The sequence below is a fragment of the Trichechus manatus genome, unplaced genomic scaffold (genome assembly GCF_000243295.1).
Source record: "Trichechus manatus latirostris isolate Lorelei unplaced genomic scaffold, TriManLat1.0 scaffold00428, whole genome shotgun sequence".
Taxonomy (NCBI): domain Eukaryota; kingdom Metazoa; phylum Chordata; class Mammalia; order Sirenia; family Trichechidae; genus Trichechus; species Trichechus manatus.
This window is the reverse complement of record NW_004444364.1, coordinates 192,738-217,527: the sequence shown is the minus strand read 5'-3', so window position 1 is coordinate 217,527 and position 24,790 is coordinate 192,738. Positions and strand designations below refer to the sequence as shown.

Below are 24,790 nucleotides of genomic sequence, written 5' to 3'. Positions count from 1 at the left end.
CCCACCTTTCTCCTGCTCCATCAGGGACTCTCTGTTGTGTTCCCTGTCAGGGTGGTCATTGGTGGTAGCTGGGCATCATCTAGTTCTGGTCTCAGGCTCATGAAGTTTCTGGTTTCTGTGGCCCTTTCTGTCTCTTGGGCTACTGCTTTCCTTGTGTCTTTGGTGTTCTTCATTCTCCTTTACTCCAGGTGGTTGGGACCAATTGATGCATCTTAGATTGGCCTCATATAAATGATTTTTAAAGGAGCACATGCTCACAGGTGATATTGCTTATTTTTTGAGCCTTATTCCAGTTGAAAGGTGGCCTCTGGGAGAAGTTTCAGCTCAAAGTTTAAAGGGTATCTCAGGGCAGTAGTCTCGGATTCCTCTAGTCTCAACCAGTCCAGTAAGTCTGGACTTTTTAAGAATTTGAGTTTTGTTCTACATGTTTCTCTCATTCTTTCAGGGTCCATCTATTGTGTCCCTGATCAGAATGGTTGCAGTGGCAGCTGGGCACCATCTAGTTCTGGTCTCAAGGTAGATGAGGCCATAGTTTGTGTAGGCTATTAGTCCTATAGGCTACAGGTAGTCCCCGACTTACAACGGGGTTCCATTTCATCGACTCCATCGTAAGTCAGTTCTGATGTAAGTCTAATTATCTCTCTTTTATTTTTTTTTTTTGGTTTTCATTATTATTACCCTTTATTGCCAGTGTCTTTATAAAGCTGATCTTTATTTGTCTTTGGGGGTTGGAAATATTACATATAAACTTACAAATATATTTTAACATTGTTTGTAATATGTTACTAACAAAGATGTACCAGAAAAAATGGTTGTAAGTGGGGTTCTTCATAACTCAAATACATAGTAAGTCAACTTGAATACATTGTAAGTCGGGGACTACGTTTAGTTTCTTCTTTGAGTCTTTTGTTTCCTTTTTTCTCTTTCACTCCAGATGAGTAGAGACCAATAATTGTATCTTAGATGGCCGCTTATGAGCTTTTAAGACGCGAGCTGCTACTCACCAAACTAGGATGTAGACCGTAAACTTTATGAACTATGTTATGCTAGTTGACCGAATTATCCCACTTCAAACCCAGTAAACCAATCCCCCGAAGTGTTTGGTTATGTCTAAGAAGTATGTGTAACTGGAACCTCTATGTGCTTTATTATATACATGAATACATATGCAGCACTATATGCAACACACACATATGTGTATATGCATATGCTTATAGATACACTGGGAGTGGCTTCCTAATGGTGTATTGGTTAAGTGCTCAGCTGCTGACCGAAGGTTGGTAGTTCAAATCCACCAGCCGGTCTGTGGGAGAAAGATGCGGCAGTCTGATTCCATAAGATTTTCAGCTTTGGATACCCTATGGGACAGTTCTACTCTGCCCTGTAGGGTGGCTATGAGTCAGAATTGACTCAAGGGCAATGGGTAGTGATGGATATATACGTACACATATATACACACATAGCTCTACCCATACACATATATGCATACATACCTACTGTCTTAGTTTTCTAGTGCCACTGTAACAGAAATACCACAAGTAAATTGTTTTAACAAAGAGAAAAATTTATTTTCTTCGCAGTCTAGGAGGGTAGAAGTCTGAATTCAGGGTGCCAGCTCCAGGGAAAGGCTTTCTTTCTCTGTTGGTTCTAGGGGAAGGTCCTTGGCAGCAATCTTCTCCTGGTCTAAGAGCTTCTCAGCACAGGAACCCTGGGTCCAAAGGACATGCTCTGCTCCTGGCACTACTTTCTTCTCTCTGCTCGCTTCTCTCTTTTACATCTAAAAAGAGATGGACTCAAGACACAACCTGATCTTGTAGACTGAGTCTGCCACATTAACATAGCTGCATCTAATCCTGCCTCATTAACATCATTAAAAATAAAAGACTGTTGCCTCTGAGTCTATTCTGACTCAGAGCAACCCTATAGGACAGAGTACAACTGTCCCATAGAGTTTCCAGGAAGCGACTGGTGGATTCAAACTACCGACCTTGTTTTTTGGTTAGCAGCCATAGCATGCTGTAGCTCTTAACCACTGCACCACCAGGGTTCCATTTAACATCACAGAGGTAGGATTTACAGCACATAGGAAAATCACATCAGATGACAAAATGGACAATCACACAATACTGGGAATCATGGCCTAGCCAAGTTGACACACATTTTTGGAGGACTCAATTCAATTCATAACATTCCACCCTTTGGCCCCCAAAAATTCATGTTCCTGTGACATGTAAAACACATTCACCCCATCGTATCATAGCAAGAGCCTTAAATCAACTCCAAGTCCAAAATCCAAATAATTCTTCTTCATCCGTGAAATCTAGAATACACGTTGTCTGCTTCCAAAGCACAATGGTGGAACAGGGACAAGCTAGACATTTGCATTACAAATGGGAGAAATTGGAGGTAAAGAAGGGATAACAGGCACCAAGCAAGTAGCAGAACACATTGCATTAACTCTCAAGGCTTGAAAATAATCTTCTGTTCTCTGAGACCATTTGGACAATGGCCCTGCCCTCCAGACTCTAGGTATTGGCCACACTCTCTGGATTCTGAGTGGAGGCCCCTTGGCCCTGGGCTTAGCTCCACCTTCCAGCCTCACTGGAATGGCAACTCTGCTCCCTCATCTTTGGGCAGCCCCATTCTCCTAGTCCATCTGAGTGGCAAGTCCACCCTTTGAGACACCAGAGGTCATGGCCCTACCCTTTGAGACTGAGGCAACTCTGCTTCCTGTTTTCCTTGTCTCTTCAGCTTCTTCCTGTTTCCTTGGCCTCTTGGCCCTTTGGGCCTCGCCGCCTGTGTCTGCCCTGCTGGGACAAGTGTTCCCAAGCTCGGAAGCTCAATCAGTAAGTGCCTAGAGGCACCCCACTCCGTCAGTAAACTTGGGCCAGAAGGCACTCAGCTCTCTTGCTTTGTTGGTCGGCAAGTCTAGCTCCACCAAAAGTGCCCAGATACACCCTACTCTGCCAGGAAGCCTGCTGCACAAAGGCAGTCAGCTCTCTCCTCCCGTGGGTTGGCTTCAGCGCTGTCTTGCACTGGTCTCCTGGTTCTGCTGCTGCCGTTTCTCTGCTGCTGCTTCTTGCTGTCCTCGCCATCTCCAGTGTAACAGGTTCCCTCACTTCCAAGTCCTCACCAGAATTGTCCTTGTTGTCCATAGTTCCACCAACAGTTTCTTCAAAGAAATCTAGGCTTTTAACTATTAGGCGCTTTAAAGCTCTTCCAGACTCTACCCATTTACCGTTTCAAAACCGTTTGCACAGTGTAGGTATCTGCTAGAGCAACACCCCACTCTTCTGGTACCAAATTCTGTCTTGGTTATCTAGTGCCACTATACCAGAAATACTACAAGTGGATGGCTTTAGCAAAGAGAAAGTTATTCTCTTACAGTCTAGGAGGCTAGAAGTCCAAATTCAGGGCACCAGCTCCAGGGGAAGGCTTTCTCTTTGTCAGCTCTGGGGGAAGGTCCTTGTCATCAGTCTTCACCTGGACTAAGAGCTTCTCAGTGCAGGAACCCCAGGTCCAAAGGATACACTCTGCTTCTGGCACTACTGTCTTGGTGGTATGAGGTCTCCCCCCCCCACCCCGCTCACTTATATCTCAAAAGAGACAGACTCAAGACACAACCTAATCTTGTAGATTGAGTCCTGCCACATTAACATAATTGCCTCTAATCCTGCCTCATTAACATCATAGAGATAGGATTTACAACACATACATCAGATGACAAAATGGTGGACAATCACACAATACTAGGAATCATGGCCATGCCAAGTTGATGCACAGTTCAATCCATAACACCTACCTCTGTAACCAAACACATACATTTTGGTGGTTGTTGCAAAACTATATGTTTTACCATTACCAAAAACATCCCTTTTTCTTCTGTACTTTTTAGTGACATCATTTACCTTGATCAGGTTGTGCCCACTTCACCCACATTCGTTGTTACCTTTCCCATCACCAAAAATAACAAATGTCTATTATCTAGAGAGTGACTCCCCCTTTCTTTTCCTTCCCCCTCCCATCCCTGGTAGCCACCAATGAACATTGATTTCTGTATGTATACCTATTCTTGTTTTTTATAAAAATAAGATCATACAATATTTGTCCTTTTGTAATTGGCTTATTTCACTCAGCATAATGTTCTCCAGATTCATCCATCTTATGTTTCCAGAACTCATCATTTTTTATGGCTGTGTAGTATTTCATTGTATGTATGTACTACGTTTTGTTTATCCATTCATTTGTTGATGGGCACTTAGGTTGTTTCCATCTTTTTGCTATTGTGAATAGTGCTACAATGAACAAAGGTATGCATATGTCTGTTGGTGTCACTTGTTCACTAGGGTATGTACCTGAATGGGATTGCTGGATTTTATGGTAGTTCTGTTTCTAGTATTTTGAGGATCCAGCATGGCATTTTCCATAGTGGTTGTACCATTTTGCATTCCTAGCAGCAATGTGTAAGGGTCCCAATCTCTCCGCATTCTTGCCAGCATTTGTTGTTTTCTTTTTTGATAGTGCCATTTTAGCATGGGTGAGATGATTTCTCATTGTAGTTTTGATTTGCATCTCTCTAATGGCTAATGATTGCAAACATCTTTTCATGTGTTTATTGGCTGCTTGATTGTCCTCTGTGGTAAAGTCTCTGTTCATGTCCTTTGCCAATTTTTAAATTGGGTGTGTCTTTTTGTTGTTGAGTTGTTGAAGTTTTCCATATATTTTAGAGATTAGATACTTATTAGATATTTCATTGCTGAAGATTTTTTCCCAGTCTGTAGGTTGTCTTTTTATACTTCGATATAAAGTCTTTTGATGAGCATAAGTATTTCATTTTTATGAGGTCCCAGGTATCTAAAATGTCTTCTGCTGTTTGTACATTTATAGTTGTGTGTTATAGTTTATTTTTTTAGAAAAATTTGGTCTCATAGTTTTATCCCTATGTTTTCTTTCAAGAACTTTGTAGTCATAGGTTTAACATTTACGTCTTTCATCCATTTTGAGTTAGTTTTTGTGTATGGTGTGAGGTATGGGAGCAATTGACTTGTATATTAACCTTTATCCTGCAACTTTAGTATGAGTGATAATTAGTTTCATGCATTTTTTTGTTGTTGTTGCTGCTGTTGTCATTGATTCTTTAGGATTTCCTATATAGACAATCATTTCTTCTGCAAATAAAGACGGGTTATTTCATCCTAGTTTGTATACTTTCCTTTTCTCATTTTATTGCATTACCTAGGACTTCTAGTAAAATGTTGAGTAGGAGTAGTGAGCGGGAACATCCTTGCCTTGTTCCCAGTCTTAGCAGGAAAGCATCTAGTTTCTTGCCATAATTCTGATGTTAGCTGTAGGTTTATTGTAGATGTTCCTTATCAAGTTGAGGACATTTCTTTCTTTTCCTAGTTTGCTGAGAATGTTTATTCTGAGTGGATGTTGGATTTTGTCAGATGCTTTTTTTTGCATCTGTGGATATGTTCATGTGATTTTTCTTGTTTAACCTGTTGATTTGATGAATTATGTTAATTGATTTTCTAATGTGGAACTAGTCTTGCATACCTAAAACAAATCCCACTTTGTCATGGTTTTTAATTCTTGTTATACATTGTTGGATTCAATTTTCTAATATCTTATTGGAGAATTTTGCATCTTTTTTCATGAGAGATAGTGGGCTGTAGCTTTTCTTCCTTGTAATACTATGATATCTTTATCTGGTTTTGGTATTTGGGTGACGCTGGCCTTATAAAATTAATTTGCAAGTATTTTCCTCTGCTTTTAATATCTGGAAGAGACAGCAGAGAATTGGTATACTTTCTTGATGAAATGTGTGGTAGAATTGATCAGTGAACCCATCTAAGCCTGATGCTTTCTGTTTTGGGGTTTGTTTACTTATTAATTTGGTTATTTAACAGATATAGGTCTATTCAGATGGTTCATTTCTCCTTGTTTACATTTTGGTAGATTGTATCTTACAAGGAATTGGTCGATTTCATCTAGGTTATCAAGTTTGTGGGCATAGAGTTGTTCATAATAATCCTTTGTTATCCTTTTAATGTCTGGGATCAGTAGTAATGGCCTGTCTTTCATCTCTGATATTACTCATTTGTGTCTTCTCTCTTTTTTCTTCTTAGCCTAACTAGAGGTTTATCAATTTTATTGAATTTTTTTCCCGAGAGAAGTAGTTTCTGGTTTTGGTGACGTTCTCTGTTGATTTTCTGGTTTCAGTTTTGTTGATCTCTCATTTTTATTATTTGTTTTCTTCTGCTTACTTTGGATTTAATTTGCTCATCTTTTTCTAGCTTCCTAAGATGGAAGCTTAGGTTATTGATATTAGATCTGCCTTCTTTTCTAATATGTGCATTTGAGGCTATAAATTTCCCTCTAAGTGTGGCTTTCTCTGCATTCAACAAATTTTGGCAAGTTGTATTTTCATTAGTTTAAAACTTTTTCTAATTTCGCTTGGGACTTCTTTGTCCCATATGTTATTTAGAAATATATTGTTTTATCCCCATCTGTGCTGGGATTTTCCAGTTATCTTTTGTTGATATCTAGTTTAATTCCATCCATTGTGGTCTGAGCACATACTTCGTATGATTTCTAATCTTTTAAAAATTTTAAGTTGTGTTTTGTGTCCCAGAATGTGTTCTTTCTTGGTGAATTTTCCCTGTGAGCTTGAAAAGAATGTGCTTTGTGTTGTTTTTGGATGACGTATTCTATAAATGTCAGTTAGATCCAGTCGCTTGATGGTGTTAGTTCAACTCTGGCCTTACTGATTTTCTGCCTGTTGAATCTATCAGTTACCAGTAGAAGGGGTTGAAGTCTCCATCTATAATAGTGGATTCGTTTATTTCTCATTGCAGTTCTAGTTTTTGCCTCACATATATTGGCACTCTGTTGTTAAGCACGTACACATTAAGGATCTTTATATTTTCTTGAAGAATTGACCCTTTTATCATGTAATGCTTCTCTCTAGCCTGATCGTTTTCTTTGCTCTGGAACCTGTTTTGTCTGTAATTAATATAGCTACTCCATCTTTCTTTTGAGTTCTTTTACTTTTAATCTATTTCTTTATATCTTAAGTGAGCTTCTCACAGACAGTATGGTGTCCGTCTTAATTGGTGTTATAGTTTTTGCCTACACAGGAAGGAAAAAACCACAGTTACAGACTCTATGGGTTAAAAACTAGAGTCTCAAATAGATACTTCAGGTCTTGTAATGGCTCATGGTTCCAGTTGTCCTTAAGGATTGTTGTTGTAGGGTAGGGGTGTGGGGCAGGTTCCGCTTTCAGCTGGATGTGATGAATCCAAGGTTTGACTCCTTTCGCTTAACAGCCATATGGGTGATAAGTAGCACTTCAAAGGGTCCCTTCTACTTGGGCTGGAGAGGTTTGTCTTTCTAGGGACACAACAAGACCAGATCTACAGGTTGAAATGGATGGACCATCACTTCAGGAGGATGTTCTTATTTGGCAAGGGCGTACCTGTGGAGAGGATAAACGACAGCTGACGAGCACAAATAATCTTGAACAATTTCCTCACCTACTACAATTAAATGGTCACCATTTATCAGCCTGTGATTTTTCAGGAGGGGCCTCCTGTAGAAACTAGTTCAAAAGGGCTTAATTTGAGCTTGCTTCTGGGTGCCTCCCTAACCCTAAGCAAGGGTATAGGGAGAGCCCGTGTCCATGTTAATTTTGCTTCTTGACACGCCTTTGCTGTGTGTCTTTTAAGTGTCTGGTTCATTCTTTCAACCTTTCTACTTGACTGTGGCCACATGTGGTCACCAGTCCCCCAGTTTTTGGGTTCGGATGCCTGCGGCTATTTCTTAAGTCTCATGCACAGACAGTTCAAAGAGTTTTCCTAGACTGGGGAGCCCCAGGGCTGGAGCCGATAGTAATTGTCTGGAAGGCTTGTTATTGTTCACCAGTCCACATAAAAGGATCTGAATCTTTCCCTTTAGTTGCTTTATATAGATGTATGACTATTAGTCCAAAGATGGGAATCCAGATTCTGCAAAAACCTGCCATTCCCAGGAATCCTTGGAATTAACCTCCAAGACCTGGGGGGTGAGATTACACAGATAGTTTCTTTTCTTTCTAGGAGCAGTTCTCTTTTTCCCAGAGAGATTTGCAATCCTAGGAATGTAGCCTTGGCTTGTGAAATCTGGGCCTTAGGTGTGGATATTTTGTACCCAGCCTGGCCCAGAAAGTTAAGAGTGGTGATAGTATTTAAATCTGATTCTTCTTCAGTCTTACTTGCTGTGAACAAGTCATTTACATTCTGAAGCAGAACTCCATTTTGGAGGGTTAACTGTCTTAAGTCTTTAGCCAGAGTGGTACCAAATAATGTGGGGCTATTTATTTTTATTTTTTTTATTGTACTTCAGGTGAAAGCTTACAGAACAAATAGTTTCTCATGAAACAGAAGTACGTACATATGTTGTTTTATAACATTGGTTAACAACCTGTGGGGCTATTTTTGAATCCTTAAGGGAGTACAGCCCAGCAGAACTGTTGTTTATTGCCCCTTTTGGGGTCCTCCACTCAAAGGCAAACAGTTCTTGACTTTCAGACTCTAATGGTATACGAAAGAAAGCCTCTTTTAAGTCCAGAACAGTGAACCAGGCAAAATCCCCTGGAAGAGTGGCTAGCGAAGTATATGGATTTGGCACTACAGGATGGACTGTAACGGCTGTTTGATTAATTGCTCTGAGGTCTTGAACAGATCTATACTCATTGGAATGAGGTTTCCTTACAGGCAAAACTGGTGTATTACAAGCAAATTGGTACAATCTTATGAGTACAGATTTTAGATATTGGTGGGTAAGTGGGCAGAGGCCTACTTTCCCGTCTAGCCTTAGAGGTTATTGTTTCACCCATGGTGGGTTAATTCCTGCTAACACTTCAACCTTGACTGGAACAACATTTTTAGCTCTCCCTGGTTGCCCTTGCACCGATACCCATGGGACTACTGCATCCTCTGTTTAGGCACATTCTTAGTGGAGGCTGCAGTGGACATTATGTGGGTCAACAGATGGGCCTATATTCTCCACCTTTGGTCTTTTAGTACTTTTAAATTTAGTTTACCATCTTGGAAATTGATTTGGGCTTGTGATTCACAAAGCATGTCCTGCCCCAGTAAAGGAACCAGGCACTCTAGCATGCAGAGAAGAGTGAGTCAAAGTAGAGTCACCAATTGGACACCCCATGGGTTGGATAAAATTTTAGTAACCTTTCTTCCCGTAACTCAAGGGTTCCTTCAGATTGTTAATAACTGAATGGGTGGCTCCTGTGTCCAATAAAAGGTCAGTCATTTCTCCCTCGACGTTTACTTTAACCAGGGGCTCCTCAGGGGAAATTGGAATAAGATTGGCCCCCATTCCCCCTAAGACTGACTCTTTCCCTTGTTATAACCCTTTCGGGTTCCTTCGGGGCCTTCTGTCTCTTAGGGCATTCTCTCTTCCAGTGTCCTTGTTTACACCACGTGTATTGGTTTTTCCCTAGTTTAGGCCAGGTCCCAGACCCCTGAGAAAACTTCCCTGGTGGCCAGGAGCGGAAGCCTCCTTTTGGCTGGAAGGCTGTTGCAAGCGTAGCTACTTAATGCTTGGCGTGCTGGTTCTTTCTCTCCTGCGCTTGTTCCCTGTTAGAATAGACCTTGAAGGCTGTTTCTGCCAACTGTGAAATCACCATTCCCACACTGCCTTTTGCTTTCTGTAATTTCTTTCTTATGTCAGGGGTACTTTGCTCGATGAGTGTCATATTCACTATACGAGTGTTTTCAGGCACCTCAGGATCTAGATCAGTAAATTGTCTCAAAACTGTGAAAATTCATTCAAGGAAGGCAGAGAGGTCTTCCTCCAGTTTTGTTTTACTTCATACACTATGATTATTTTGTTTGGGTGCCCCATTTTTTAGCCCAGTGAGCAGGCAGGCAACAGTACTGAGTTAATCTGGCTTGACTGGCCTGGGCGTTTGGGTCCCAACCCATTTTAGGGGCCGGTATAGCCAAATTTATAGGGAGGTGGCCACTGGCATTTTGCTGGTGGAGCCTATCTCCTTCCCTGGCCTTTTTAAAAACCATTCTCCTCTCTTCCGGAGTGAGTAAAATGTCATATAAGTCTTGACAGTCTGCCCGATTTGGATTGTGGGTTTTAAAAATCGAGGAAAAGAGATCATGCATTTGCTTAGGATCCTCTTGGTTTGCTGGTAGATTGTTTTTCCAGTTGAATAAGTCAGAAGTTGTGAATGGGTTATGACCAGGGCTCCCACTGCCTGTGCTCGCCTCCACCTGGTGCAGGGAGTTGCCTCAGTGGGTATAGCCATATTGAGGGTTCGGGGGCCCCTGGACCAAATTGGGCACCACTGCAAGTGTGCGCTAGGGAAAGTATTTCAGTACTGGAGGTCTCAGACTGATGGGAGGGTTTACAGAATAAGGGGGAGGTCTGTGACCTCCAGTTAAAACCAAATCCTCTTCTGGATGACTAGATAAAACAGGGGTTTTAACCTCAGTCTGAATGACACAACATAAAAGCTTCAGAATACATTTTCTCATTTAACTTTCCTTCTCTAGTACAGAAGAAATCTAACCTACAGTATGGTGTTACAATTTAAGGAACCATTCTCATACCAGTGTTCGCCATCCCCAAGGTTGTATTGGGGCTAGGCAGTGTTACAAAAGAAAAAAAATTTCATTTTGGACTTTTTCGTTGAGTGATACCCAAAATAAGATCAGTTCTTCAAAATATACCCTAATGGATTGCATTCCGGAATGCTCAACTTATTTCCCCTGGTACCAAAACCTGAAACTAGAGATGCCTATTTAAAACGAAAATATTTGACCCTACCTTCACTGGCTAAGCATTACCAGAGTCTACAGTCTAGTTTCTACAAATAGGACTTATTTCTGTACTCACCAAGGGAGTCTTCACCCTCTTCCCGGGGCACCTGACACCATTCTCTCGCCTTCTCACAGACTGCTGCCAAGGGGTCCAAGGTCGATTCCGACCTCAAGGACCAAAACAAGTCTCCCCTCGGAGAAAGGTTGCTGTTGTGAACTGGGAGAAGTGGTCAGTTCCCGTTGGCTAGAGACGATCTCAGACAGCAGTACTGGTCCCATCTGGGTTTGCCAGAATTTGTTACCTGAAGCAGGTCCTGCCTGGTGCGACTTCTCAATAAAGACACGCTGAAGTGAGGCGGGAGGAAGAGCATTTGTTGTAAGTGCGCAGGCAAGGAGCAAGGCAGTGTATACCTCAAATCAAGTTCCTGAACAAAGGGAGGCAGAACCTTTTATACCATCCCTCAAAAGGAAGTACATACAAACATCCTGGACTACAAAAGTTATCATGGTGCGCAGGCACAGTAAGACAAATTGCATCTTTTTCCTTTAGTATGTACAGAAAATGGCAGATAAGTCCTGTCCTGGGCAGAAATTTTAATACTCGGGTCTTAATGAGGCTTTAGGTTATTTTACAGATCCTCCCCTACAGTCAGAGACTTTCTTCTCTGGCCCCAACACTGCACCAAGTATCTTCTAGCTTCCATGTATACAAGCTCTTCTTTTGGCATTGTGTGTGTCCTCCATATTTCCTCAGTTGCTGTCGAGTTGATTGTGACTCATAGCGACACTATAGGACAGAGTAGAACTGCCACATAGGGTTTCCAAGGAGCGGCTGGTGGATTTGAACTGCCAACCTTTTGGTTAGCAGCCAAGCTCTTAACCACTGTGCCAGCGGGGCTCCATATTTGCTCAAAGTACAGTTATTCATTTTTCCTCAGCAATTCAGGACACTCAATCAGCTTTTTTGATAATTCATATTGAGTTGAATAGTAAAACATCTTAAAACAACAAACCTATTTGGTGAAGAAATTGTCCAACACAAAAAAGGATCTTAGAGTTGGAAGAATTGAAAGAGACAACTGATGCAAGAATCTCTTCCGGGGCATCCTTGGCATATCATACAGTTTCTGCACAAATGTCTCTCACAATCAGTCATTTTATAATTAGACATCTTTGGTGGTTAGGATAGTACCTGTTTATATGACCAATATCTTTAACAGATGATAAAGACCTTACTCCCACCGTTAAAGAGAAATCTAAGGAATGAGTGCATGAACTTAAATTCGTGCTAAGTGGTAATAAGATTGAATGTTTTCCTTACAATACTTTTGGTATGAGAGCAAGAAATAAAAACCAGGGAGGAGGTTAGAACCTAAAGATAGAGCAAAGGAGGAGGGAACACCACTAAGGAAAGAAATGAATGGAAAGAAGAGATGGAAGGGTAATAAAGACACACTGTTTCCATTGAGCCAGTTAACCCAGGAATGTGATTTCAGAGAATCCCAAATCTTTTACTGTTATAAGAAATAAGACCCAGGAACTTAGCTGCATCTTCACATTCCCACACAGAATTGCACCCTTAGCCTTCTGATGCCATGTTACCTGGACCCGACAGTGAAGACTAAGACTGAGAAGGCAGAATTGGCTTGAGGTTACAGTTTCAGTGTGGAAACGAGGCCTATGTGGGCAGTAGTTAAGTGCTCGACTGCTAACAGAAAAATCGGTGGTTTGAACCCACCAGCGGCTCCATGGAAGAAAGATGTGGCAGTCTGCTTCCACAAAGATTACAGCCTTGGAAATCCTTTGGGACAGTTCTGCTCTGTTCCATAGGGTCACGATGAGTCAGAATCAATTGAAAGGCAACAGGTTTTTGGTTTGGCTCTATAGAAATAGTGTACACTCTGGCAGTAGGTTCTTTCTAGTAGAATAACATCACTGTGAATGTTTGGGCCTGCCGTTCGTAGGATCTAAAGCAGAGGTGGGAGGACATCAGGGTGCAGGAGGGAGAAGGATATGAATGTGAAGTAGCTGGTCCTCCAAGGCCAGTCCTGGGATGGGACCCTGATTTTCCCATGTCACTTCACAGGGTAACAGGGTTCTTGGCCAAGGAGGCTGGAGAAATACACTTAGAAAGGACCAAGCACTTTGCTGGTCTCTCCTTGACCCATGGATAGTGCCCCTTCATCTTCTATCAACCTTTGTGACACAAGACCCACAACAGGAATGATAAAAACTTTGGCAGGAAAGAGAAGGAACCTATAATTAAATCCCTATTTCACAGGCAGCTAATTCACATTCACGTCCTTCGTCACCACTACTTGCAAAAACATAGAAAGACAAAACCTGTCATGGCTTATTTCACTATTAAAAACTCAGTTAACAGTGAGTGAATTAAGATCTCTTTCTCTTCCTTTATCAGGAATCATTACTGTGAGGGAGATGTTAGCCAGGCAAGAAAAACAAATATATAAGAAGTTGTCTTAGTTGTCTAGGGCTGCTATAACAGAAATACCACAAGTGGATGGCTTTAATAAAGAGAAATTTATTCACTCACAGTTTACGAGGCTGGAAGTCTGATTGCAGGGTGACAGCTCCAGGGAAGGCTTTCTCTCTCAGCCCTCGGGGAAGATCCTTGTCATCAATCTTCCCCTAGTCTAGGAGCTTATCAGCACAGAGATCCCAGGTCCAGAGGACACTCTCTATTCCCAGTGATACTTTCTTGGTGGCATGAGGTCCCTCTGTGTCTCTGCTCGCTTTTCTCTTTTATGTCTCAAAAGAGATTGACTCAAGATACAACCTAATCTTGTAGATTTGAGTCCTGCTTCGTTAACATAACTCCTTCTAATCCTGCCTCATTAACATCATTGAGATAGGATTTACAACACATAGGAAAACCACATCAGATGACAAAACGGTGGACAATTCTTACAATGGAAATCATGGGCTAGCCAAGTTGACATACTTTTTTGAGGGACGCAATTCAATCTATAACAGAAGTGCAAATGAAAAACAAATATACATATTTACAGATGTGTTAGACAAAATATTGAAGCATTAAAAGATTTTAGTTTATTTGATATACTAAAAAAAATCAAAATCAGAGAAAGTGGACTAGATTGAGGTTTTAAGAACAAAGATTTAAAACATTATAGATACTTTAATAGTTTAGTATAATTCAATAAAATGTACTAGATTAAGAATGAAATTTGATCCCTACCTCTGCAATAACCAAAATGATTTCTATGTGGATTAAACACATGGAACTTAAAATGATTTTAGTTGGTATTTTCATGATCTCAATAGCAGAAAAAATTTTAAAAAACAGACTAAAAGATTAATCCTTAAAGAAAAGATTGTAAATGTGACTACCTCAACATTTTCTGTTCATCAAAATAGTGACACTAAAAAAGGTCTAAAAAGCACATTTTTAGACAGAGCACTTTAAAAAAAAATATTTTGGTGAAAGTTTACACAGCAAATTAGGCTCCCATTTGAAAATTTCTACACAAATCGTTCAGTGACATTAGTTACGTTTTTCACAATGTGTCAACATTCTAATTCTGGTTGTACCGTTTCTAGTACTCTAATTTCCCTGCCCCTTTATCTTCTCATCTTTGCTATAATTGTTGACCTTTTGGTCTCATATAGATGGTTTTTTAATGGAGCATTGTACTAATGGGTAGTGTCTTTTATTTTGTGTGCCAGTCTGTTATTTTGCTAAAAGGTGATCTCGGGATAGTTTCTGTTGAAGGTTTAAAAAGTATCTCAGGGCGATAGTCTCAGGGAGTCCTCTAGGCACAACTGGTCTGGTGAGTCTGGACTTTTTAAGACATTGAGTTCCGCATTTTTTTCCAGCTCTATCAGGGTCCATCTATTGTGGCCCTGATCAGAATGGTTAGATGGAACACTTTTGCTCTAGTATTGTCCATAGTATTATTTGCTCAACCAATATACAAGCTGGCAGAAATAAATTTCTCAAAAGGCTTCTCTAAGGATCCATATGCTGAGCAGGCCTTTTCCTTTGTTATAAATACATTACACCATTAGCGAACTGTGGACATTTCTAAATATGTTAAATCCTTCTTACTCTTTTTACATAAAAGGAAAGTTCGTCATGCTTTGTGGGATATATGCCATTTAAACATGGCTGCACTATTGACAACTGCAGCCCCCACAGGCCTCTATGCTGTATACGATATGTTGGAGACTTGTCAGCGATAAGAATGAGATTAGGCACGACTTGTTTTCCCAAACCTATTGCCCTGTTACTGATTGGCTTGTTTACCTGAATTCCTTCTCCCTTGCCCGAAACTTATTGTTACTCACCCAAAGCCCATTCTGTTATTTGCTTCACTGCTTGCTGTATTGACTATAAATAAACTCCTGGGACTGAAGCCGGGGTTCGACTCCTCAGAGTGACCCTCCTGACCCCACTTCTCTGCAAGAGTTGTGGAATTGGTTATTGTCTCTGCCACCCCGACATTTACTGCTGCTGCGACAATGCTTGGTAGAGAATTAGTGAAAAACAGGAAGATCCTCAATGAGATGGATTGACACAGTGGCTACAACAGTGGGCTCAAAGATAGCAATGATTGTGAGGATGGCGCTGGACTGGGCAGTGTTTTGTTCGGTTGTATATGGGGTCTCTATGAGTCAGAACCAACTTGAAAGCACCCAACAACAATACCCATATTTTAGAATTCATTATGTCTTTTACTGGGTTCTCTAGAGAAGCAGCACCAGTGAATCATGTATATATATATATATATAGAGACAGAGAGAGAGAGGTTTATCTCAAGGAAATAGTTCATGTGGATATGGAGGCTGGGAAGTCCCAGGTGTCTGGGTCAGGCGTCAGGCTGGAGGCTTCTTAGTAGATTCAGGGTCTGATGAACCCAAGATTGGCAGGTCAGATGCTAGGCCACTGGCTCACAGGCCACGGAGGCTAATGAATCCCAAGATCAGCAGGTAAGATGGCAGGCTGCTGACTCAAGTCCGAAGAACATGAGGTCAGATTATAGCAAGCCAGATGCGGGATCCAGAGTAAGCAAGTGAACTTTGCCAGAATATCCATACATATGTTGGACACAGGCCATACCCCCAAGGAAACTCCCCTTGCAGCTGATTACATCAGGTCACATCATGGGGGATGACTGCATCATTATGTAACAGCCAAATTACATCATTACATAACTTCCAAACCACTGAGAATCGTGGCCCAGCCAAGTTGACACACAACCTTAACCATCACAATCGACCCCTTGTCAACTTGGCACCTGTACACGTCTCCTTAAACCATAAAGAGTCTCTAAATAAAGACAATTAGAAAGTCATACACCTAACATGATACAACTAACATGTATACAACCGAAAATGCACTAACCCTGTTTATACCTTATATTTTATAAGTGAAGAAAACAAAAATATTCGATGCACACATACAAGGAAGAAATACTCTTAACAATTACCTTCGGCCCTCCATATCCGCCAGTCTGCATCCATGAATTCAACCAACCACGGATCGAAAATATTTGGGGAAGAAAGAAAGTTCCAAAAAGCAAAACTTGAATTTGCCACACACCGAGCACTATGCTGAATTTACGCCAATGAAGTGATGTATAGGTTCATATGGTTTCTGCTCCTAGGTTTTTGCTTTGATATGATTCTGTGTATCTGCCTGTGTGTCCCTCCAGTTTTGGGGAAATATTTTTCCCTGTGACCTCAGTTTTCTGAGTTCATTATGCTCACGTTTTTTCCTGTTATGAGAATGGGAATGATGACTTCCAGAGTCCTTATATATAGGGCCAGAAACTGGAAGTCTTCATTTGTGTTTTGTGTCATTACTATGGTCTTTATTTTTATATTACTTTCTTTGTACTGTTCATTTATGCTGCTTTTATTTTTCCAGTGTGCCAAACTTAGAAGTTTAACCTACTGCTAATGACCTTTTCTTTTCTGGATATAAGCAATCTATCTTTCCCTTTCCTGAGTGTGAAGGTTAGTGAAGCCGTTTGACTCCTGTGCCTCTATATCGTGATTTGTTGAAGCTGACGAGCATGTGAAACCTGTAGAGTGTTTGCAAAATCATCACAGTCCACCTGCAAGCATTTAGAATTGAAAGTGTGATTTTTTTTTTTCTACCTTAACAAGCCAGGTTGCACTAATATTTTCTAAAATTATTATTTTACTTTTCCTGCACTAAGTCACTAAAGATAAATATGCTTGTGTTTCTCACTGCTTTTCCCCTTACGGTGCTCTGTTTTCCATAGAACTTATCACTTTCATTATATTTCACTTTTTTGTTTACTATCCACACCCAAAAAACTTATGATCCATGTGCATCCTGATAGTGCTGTTTTGTTCATTGTTGTATCTGCTTTGCCAACATTAAGTAGTCTCTGTCTTCCATTACCCAAATCAATTTTAATAAATGAAGGAGCCAGAGGTAAGGGCCTGAAGGGAAACCGTCTTGCCTGAGGCACAGGGCTTTGGCAAGAGGAGCCCTCTTTGTCTTCTCTCTCTAGTACCCAGCAGAGCTCTAGATCATCCATGGTGTTATTGGAGACTCATAGCCAGAAAAATAACAAAACTTATGCATATGAACAGAAACGTAGTTGTCAGGAATTTAGGCTCCAAAGGCAAATTGACCTGCATTCTGACACTGGCTCAGCAACATTACATGTGGGCAGCATTGACCATGTGATTGATTGTCTCTGAGTTTACTCAGCTATAAACTGTTTTAAATTATATCTGCTTAAGAGAGTCATGAGGTATAAATGAGCTGGTATGTCAAAACTTCTGGCATGACATTTCACACATCATACTTAATTCATGGAACATTTTATCATTAATATGTTGCATAATGAATGTTAGAGTTTTTGATGAGTTTAAAATTACTGTAACCTGGTCCACTGCAGTAGAGGAGACTTAGATTTTGGCTCTAGCTCAAAATTAGTTGTGATACCATCGTACCAGGATTCATTAGAGATGGCATAGACAGCTCACTTCACCTTTTCCCGGACAAGACAAGTCTTATTCTACAGCTGCTTTGTTGTTCAGTCCAATTTTAGCATCCGAAGTGGAGTTTAGCAGCCTTTTCTCTCAGTACGTGAGGAAGCCAATGAGTTGATGCTATTTCACAGAGGCCAGTCCTACAGAACTGGGGCCTCTAGTATCAGGGTTCAGGTAGTCATCTGTGTGTCTTCTAGGGGCTGTAAATGTGAGAAAATTTCAAAGTGGAGCCTCTAGAGGGCTGGTGTATAAGTCTCTGTTCCTTAAGTTTCATGGGAAATTTAACAGCTAAACTTTCTGCACTCCAAACTCCTTACAAAGTTAAGTTTTTAGTGGCAGAAACATTAGCCAATTCAACAATGTTCACATGTATAATTTGGTGACATTGATTACATTCATCATGTTGTGTAGTCATTACAAAATGAGAATTGTGACCTTTTCTCAGAAAACAGAAGGGCATGATATTCTAGTTTCTGCAGTTAGTGCTCTTAACAATAGTGTGTATGTGTATGGTTTATGTTTGTTGAGGGGAGCTATCACTGATAATTGGTGTACAGTTTCTACAGGTATCTAACTTTGAGAATTGGGAGATCTGGATTCTCTTGTTTCTTGTCTCTCACATGAGCTCTTTTTTTTTTTAACTTTTAAGTACCTTTGCCTGTCTCTGTGAAAGGGACAGAGAGGATGACAGGACAACTGCTGAGTTTTTGAAAGATAGATGACTGACATGTAAATCATTCTCCAAAAGAATATTATTTTTTCAGCCGGTGAACCTGTCACCTCCTGATGTGGAGTTCTTCAAGAAAATATGACCCTCTCAGGACCTTGGATGTGGTAGTTTGTGTTATATCCATGGCTATAAGGGGCAAAAGGAAAAACTGCCATTCTGCAGTGTTTCCCAGTTGTTAATACCTCTTCTTGCTTTCTCCTTGTGCTTCCTGTTTTGTTGAGTGTTTTGGTGAGTATTATGGAAGGAAGTGAAATTGTTTGTTCCCAAGGAAGTGATGATCTGAATTAGAGCATTTCTCTAATTTGTATGTTTACTAACTGTTCTAGACCATGAAGAGAGAGGAATAAGACTGGAATTGGTGCCAGTCAAACTGTGGAGAGATGATTTCACTGTGTTCAAAGTCTACGAGACAGGATGTAATCAGTGAGGAAGTGAATGTAGTTAGTGAAGGGAAAAGGCTGATGGCTATACTCTAGAGTAGACCTTGTTAGAACACAGAACCTTGTGTCAAATCCTTGTGAATTTTAAGTCTTCCAGGAGTGTTAGTCTCACCCTTTGTCTTGTATACATTGGAATACTTGCTGCCTTGCTGATCCAGAATGTGTGGAATGTTTTAGGACTTAGTGCTTATTGAGGATGTGGTCGTGGTCTTTACCCAGGAAGAGTGGGCTTTGCTGGATCTTGCTCAGAGGAAGCTGTACAAAGATGTGACGATGGAAACCTTCAAAAACCTGGCCTCAGTAGGTAAGAGTGGTGTAATTTTTTTTATCCCTTTAGTGAACAAAAATACTGTACTCACCGACTTTGTTCTAGTATTTCGATTAGGAATTGGAATAAATTGTTAAAAACGGACATGGTCCCTTGTTCTATGGAGCTCACATATCTTGGCTTTCTCATGAACATAAAGCTGTGTGTATCAAATTAACTTTTCATTTCTCTTGAGATTAAAAGATTTGAGGTTCTTAACTGTTACAAGTGTAAGCATTGGCTTCAGGGGTCACTTTGGGGCACTGAGGGATTTGTGGTTTGGAACATCGTAGAGAGTTTTACTGTGTTTATTACAAGTGTGACGTGATTATTTTGCTGCAAATAAACTCATCTTCAGAGATCCTGAAGATCAGGGTATTGGCTCAGTGTCAGGGAAATATTCATTGCTCTACACTGCCTTCCTTCATGATATGCATTTCTCCATGAGCACCATGTCAGCTATACCATTTGTTTTCCCTGAGAAGTAAGGGAAAGTTCAGAGGAGAGTGGAGATAGGACTCATCCAGGGCCAGTGTGTCAGGGAACACCAGGAAAGCAAGAATTTTTTTGAAGGCCCAACCCTGCATGGAGGGAATTCAATTTCAGTTAGCCAGAAAAAGTCTCTTTTGATTGAGGAGACAACAGACACAGCTTACTTTTCTGACTTTATCAATCCTTTCACACCTGTGGTCATGGAAACCATTTTCCTTCTTTAGTGTTATATGTGTATTGTGTCCAATATCTTTTTACTTAGCTCTTCTAATTATAACTATTTCATGTCACTGTCACTCAATCTTCATGAAGTATTTCTTGGTGAATTGCTTTTAACTATTGTCAAAGTGCTGAAACAGCGAAATGTGGTTAATCTTTCTTTGTTCACAGCAGCTTTTTTCCCCTAATCCTTTTCTGTTTGTATTATATTGTGAACCTCAACTTGAATCATTGGTCAGTCTCTCAAAATCTTAATGATGGAGATAAGTTATCCAGTGAACATACAATAGTGCGATTAATGAAGAATGACACCTGGTCCTCCGTGTTAGGAGAAATCTCCGAATCATATGGCAGTAAAGATCAGCATAATAACCAGTGGAAACATTTGAGGTGAGTGTCATTCAAACAGGAGGAAACAGTACCTCAGGAGAAAGGCCCAAGCTATCATTAAAATATACATATATGTGTATTTATATGTTTATAAACCTAGCTCTAAAATAATGTGTTCAGAGATTTTTTCACAGTACAATTTTATAAATGTGAGTCATACATTGAGTATTTGAAACATATTTTACTTGTACACAGTTATCAGAAAGCCTCGTTTTAAATAAACAGTGACAATAATAGTAGTATCTGTGCTAGATGATTTAACCTTGAAACGTGAGACAAGTCAGGACAAAAACCTTGCATGTTCACTTTGTTTGGTAATGGTAAAATGGGAACAGATTTATTTATCACCATTTAACATTTAACAGATTTATCACCATGTTGCCTATTTTTAACAGAAGGCATATCATAGAGAACCTCCATGAAAGTAACGACAGCAATAAGTGTAGAAAAACCTTCAGCTGGACTCCAAATCTTACTGTGGTAAAAACAAAGCTTCCAGAAGTAAATCCTTTTAAATGCTGTGAGTGTGGAAAAGCCTTCAAGGATCACTCATTACATAAGCATCATACCAGATCTCACACTGGATGCAGTACTTACCAGTGTAAGAAATGTGGAGAAGCCTGCACTTGTCCCTCTTACCTAAGCACTCCTATGAGAACTCTTACTGGGGAAAGACCTTATAAATGGAAGATATGTGGGAAAGACTTCGTTTGTATCTCAACCCTTGAGAGTCCTCTGACAACACTCACTGGAGAGAAACACTATGAATGTAATGCATGTGGGAAAGATTTTTGTAGTTTTTTATCTTGTCAGACACATGTGAAAGGTCATAAACGAGAATGTAAAGAATGTAAAACCTATAGTTCTCCTACATCCCTCATTTTACATAAAAAAATTCATAATAGAGATAAGCCTTATGAATGTAAGGAATGTGGAAAAACCTTTAGTTGTGCCTCATCCCTTACCACGCATAGAAGAACTCACAGTGGAGGGAAGCCTTATGAATGTAAGGAATGTGGGAAAGCCTTTAGTCAGGCCACATCGCTCAATCAACATACAAGAATTCACAGTGGAGAGAGCCCTTATGAATGTAAGGAATGTGGAAAAACTTTTAGTTGTGCCTCCTACCTTGCTAAACATATAAGCATTCACAATAGACAGAGGCCTTATGAATGTAAAGAATGTGAGAAAGCCTTTGGTTGTGCCTTATCCCTCAGTACACATACAAGAACTCACAGTGGAAACAGGCCTTATGAATGTAAGGAATGTGGAAAAGCCTTTAGTCGCACCTCTTACCTCACTAAACATACGAGAACTCACAATGGACAAAGGCCTTATGAATGTAAGGAATGTACAAAAACCTTTACTTGTTCCTCACTGCTAACTAAGCATTTAAGAATTCACAGTGGAGAGATGCCTTATGAATGTAAAGAATGTGGGAAGGCCTTTAGGCAATCCTCAAACCTCACTAAACATATAAGAACTCACAGTGGAGAGAGACCTTATGAATGTAAGGAATGTGGGAAAGCCTTTAGTTGTTCCTCACACCTCACTACACATGTAAGAACTCACAGTGGCGAGAAGCCTTATGAATGTAAGGAATGTGAGAAAGCCTTTAGTCAGTCATCACACCTCACTAAACATATAAGAACTCACAGTGGACAGAGGCCCTATGAATGTAAGCAGTGTGGGAAAGCATTTAGTCAGGCCTCATCACTCACTCAACATATAAGAACTCACAGTGGAGTAAAGCCTTATGAATGCAAGGAATGTGGAAAAGCATTTAGTCAGGCCTCATCTCTCACTACACATAATAGAACTCACAGTGGAGTGCGGCCTTATGAATGTAAGGAATGTGGGAAAGCCTTTAGTCGGGTATCATCACTCATTCAACATATAAGAACACACAGTGGAGTGAGGCCTTATGAATGTAAGGAATGTGGGAAAGCCTTCAGTTGTTCTTCACAGCTTAGTGCACATATAAGAACTCACAGTGGAGAGAAGCCTTATGAATGTAAGGAATGTGGGAAAACCTTTAGTTGTGTCTCATCCCTCACTCAACATATAAGAATTCACAGTGGAGAGAGGCCTTATGAATGTAAAGAATGTGGGAAAGCCTTTAGTCACGCCTCACATCTCACTAAACATATAAGAACTCACAGTGGAGAAAGGCCTTATGAATGTAAGCAATGTGGGAAAGCCTTTGGTTGTGCTTCATCCCTCACTCAACATTTGAGAACCCACAGTGGAGAGAGGCCTTATGAATGTAAGGAATGTGGGAAAGCCTTTAGTCACGTTTCAAACCTCACTACACATAAAAGAACTCATAGTGGAGAGAGACCTTATGAATGTAAGAAATGTGGAAAAGCCTTTAGTCAGTCATCACACTTCACTAAACATTTAAGAACTCACAGTGGAGAGGACTTATCAATGTAAGGAATGTGGGAAGCCTTAAGCTGTTTCTCACATCTCACTTTATATAAGAACTCAGTGTAGAGAGGGCTTACAAATGTAAATAATTTGAAAAGCCTTTAGTTGCACCTCATCCTTCACCTCACATATAACAACTCACAATGGACAAATCTGTCAAAAGTGGGATGTTTCGTTCTTACTGCGATACTTTAAATAGCAAATTTTTTAAATTCTGTGATTACAGAACAAAGCAGTAGTAACTCAAAGAAGGGATCATTAGAGCTACTTTGTTCCTTTGGGAGAAATGACGGTTTCATTGTAACTGCAAGGGTATCCTCATCAGTGTTTGTTAAAGTTCTCGGTTCTAGCTAAATTTTACTTTAAGGTTATTATAAATTATTATAAATGAGGCTGCAGGGAGTATCCTTGACTATTGTTTTATATTTTTTAATGCTTTGATTTTAATCTGTATGCAGTAAAATAAATGATTTTGTATTTGATTTTAGAGTTGTTTGATTTGTTTTTATATTTAACATGTTTCCTTCCATTCTTTCCTGCTGTAAAGTTAACTTTTTCACCCCTTATAATTAATAAGTTTCTCATAGGCTGATACTTTGAGACTGCAAATATTGTTTTTTATACTTTGGCCTACTGATTTTAGTATTCATTGATAATTAACTACAATGAATATTACTGCGGTGTTTACCTAATGGTATTTTCTGTTCCAATAATTTTTTCTGTGTTTATTATTTGGAATCCTGAAAGGAATATCTTTCCCTTTTCTGTTTATTGATTAAACTGTTTATATCAGTATAGATTAATCAGTATTACTATATATGTTGTTTCTTTTATTGCTGAAATTTTCCAATATTTATTAGGAGCTCCCTTAAAAGTAGGTTCCTGTAACTTTTTGACATGTCCCCATCATAATCCATACATTACTTTCTGTTAGTCTTCAAGGCTCATCTTATCCTTTTCCTACCTCAGCCCTGAAATCAATCTTTTCTCCAAGAAAACCTTGTTCCTTTTATTAGAGAATGATATTTAGAAACAAATATCTGGGCATTTGGTGTTCTTATATTTACTGGACCCTCAGAGTGGACAGAGCTAGGAAATATATGTGAGTATACACACACAAAGACATGTTCATACTTATTTCTATATGTATTTATATATTTTTAAAACCATGAACTCATACCCATATCTCTGATTCCAGAATTTATTTTAGTCTTCTCCCTTACCTTGTTACTCCTTTCTTTGATAGTGAGACAATGTTGGGATCCTTAATGCTTATCATGACTGAATCTTGTCAAATGTCTGATATGTATTTTCTAAAAGAAAGTAATTTGGCATGGTAGAACCTCTGGTTCTTTAAATGGTATACTATTTCAGCAGATCTCCTTATCTAGAAAGCTCTCACATCAAACCTTTATCTGCCTCCAGAAAAACAAAAAATAAATATAATTCCTTTTCCATATGGATCTCTTAATATAGTCAAATATTGTGACAGGTATTCCCCAGGTATTATACTTCCTAGGCTAAATATCTCCATTCTTGTACCTGAAAAGGTTTGACCTTCTGGTCCCTTAGCTTTTTGTCTACACTTTTTTGAGGACAGTGTCCTTGTAGGATTAAAGCCAATGTTCAAGATTAAGATATGCTCCTTAATAGTCAAACTAGGCCTCCTGGTTTTCAGAACGATGTCATTCTGTGGCTACAGATGCTTATGTGATCTACAGTAATGCTGTTCATAATCAAATATTTTAAATGTTCAAAATTTGTTTTCTACCCTATATACTTATACTTTTTTTTAATTTAAAAAAATGTAATTTTTAAAAGTTGAACAGAGATTCCCTAAGAAGAAAGCATTCTTAATAAACTTGATTTCTTTATGTTTTACACAAAGTTTACTAGTAAGTGGTAGGAAGCAGTTCACAGGACTTTTCAGGGGTATAAT

The 24,790-nt window shown here is 39.7% G+C and overlaps 1 protein-coding gene across 1 annotated transcript in view; it reads left to right on the top strand.

Moving 5' to 3' along the window:
• LOC101360560 (zinc finger protein 345-like) overlaps nt 1-23,921 on the top strand; it is a 43,657-nt gene extending 19,736 nt beyond the window's left edge. The window contains 4 exon segments of the mRNA XM_012559953.2: nt 19,191-19,317; nt 20,271-20,421; nt 20,817-22,839; nt 22,842-23,921. Coding sequence (XP_012415407.2) covers nt 19,191-19,317; nt 20,271-20,421; nt 20,817-22,839; nt 22,842-22,904 — 2,364 coding nt within the window. The 3' untranslated portion in view covers nt 22,905-23,921.
• Nucleotides 23,922-24,790: the final 869 nt, after the last annotated feature.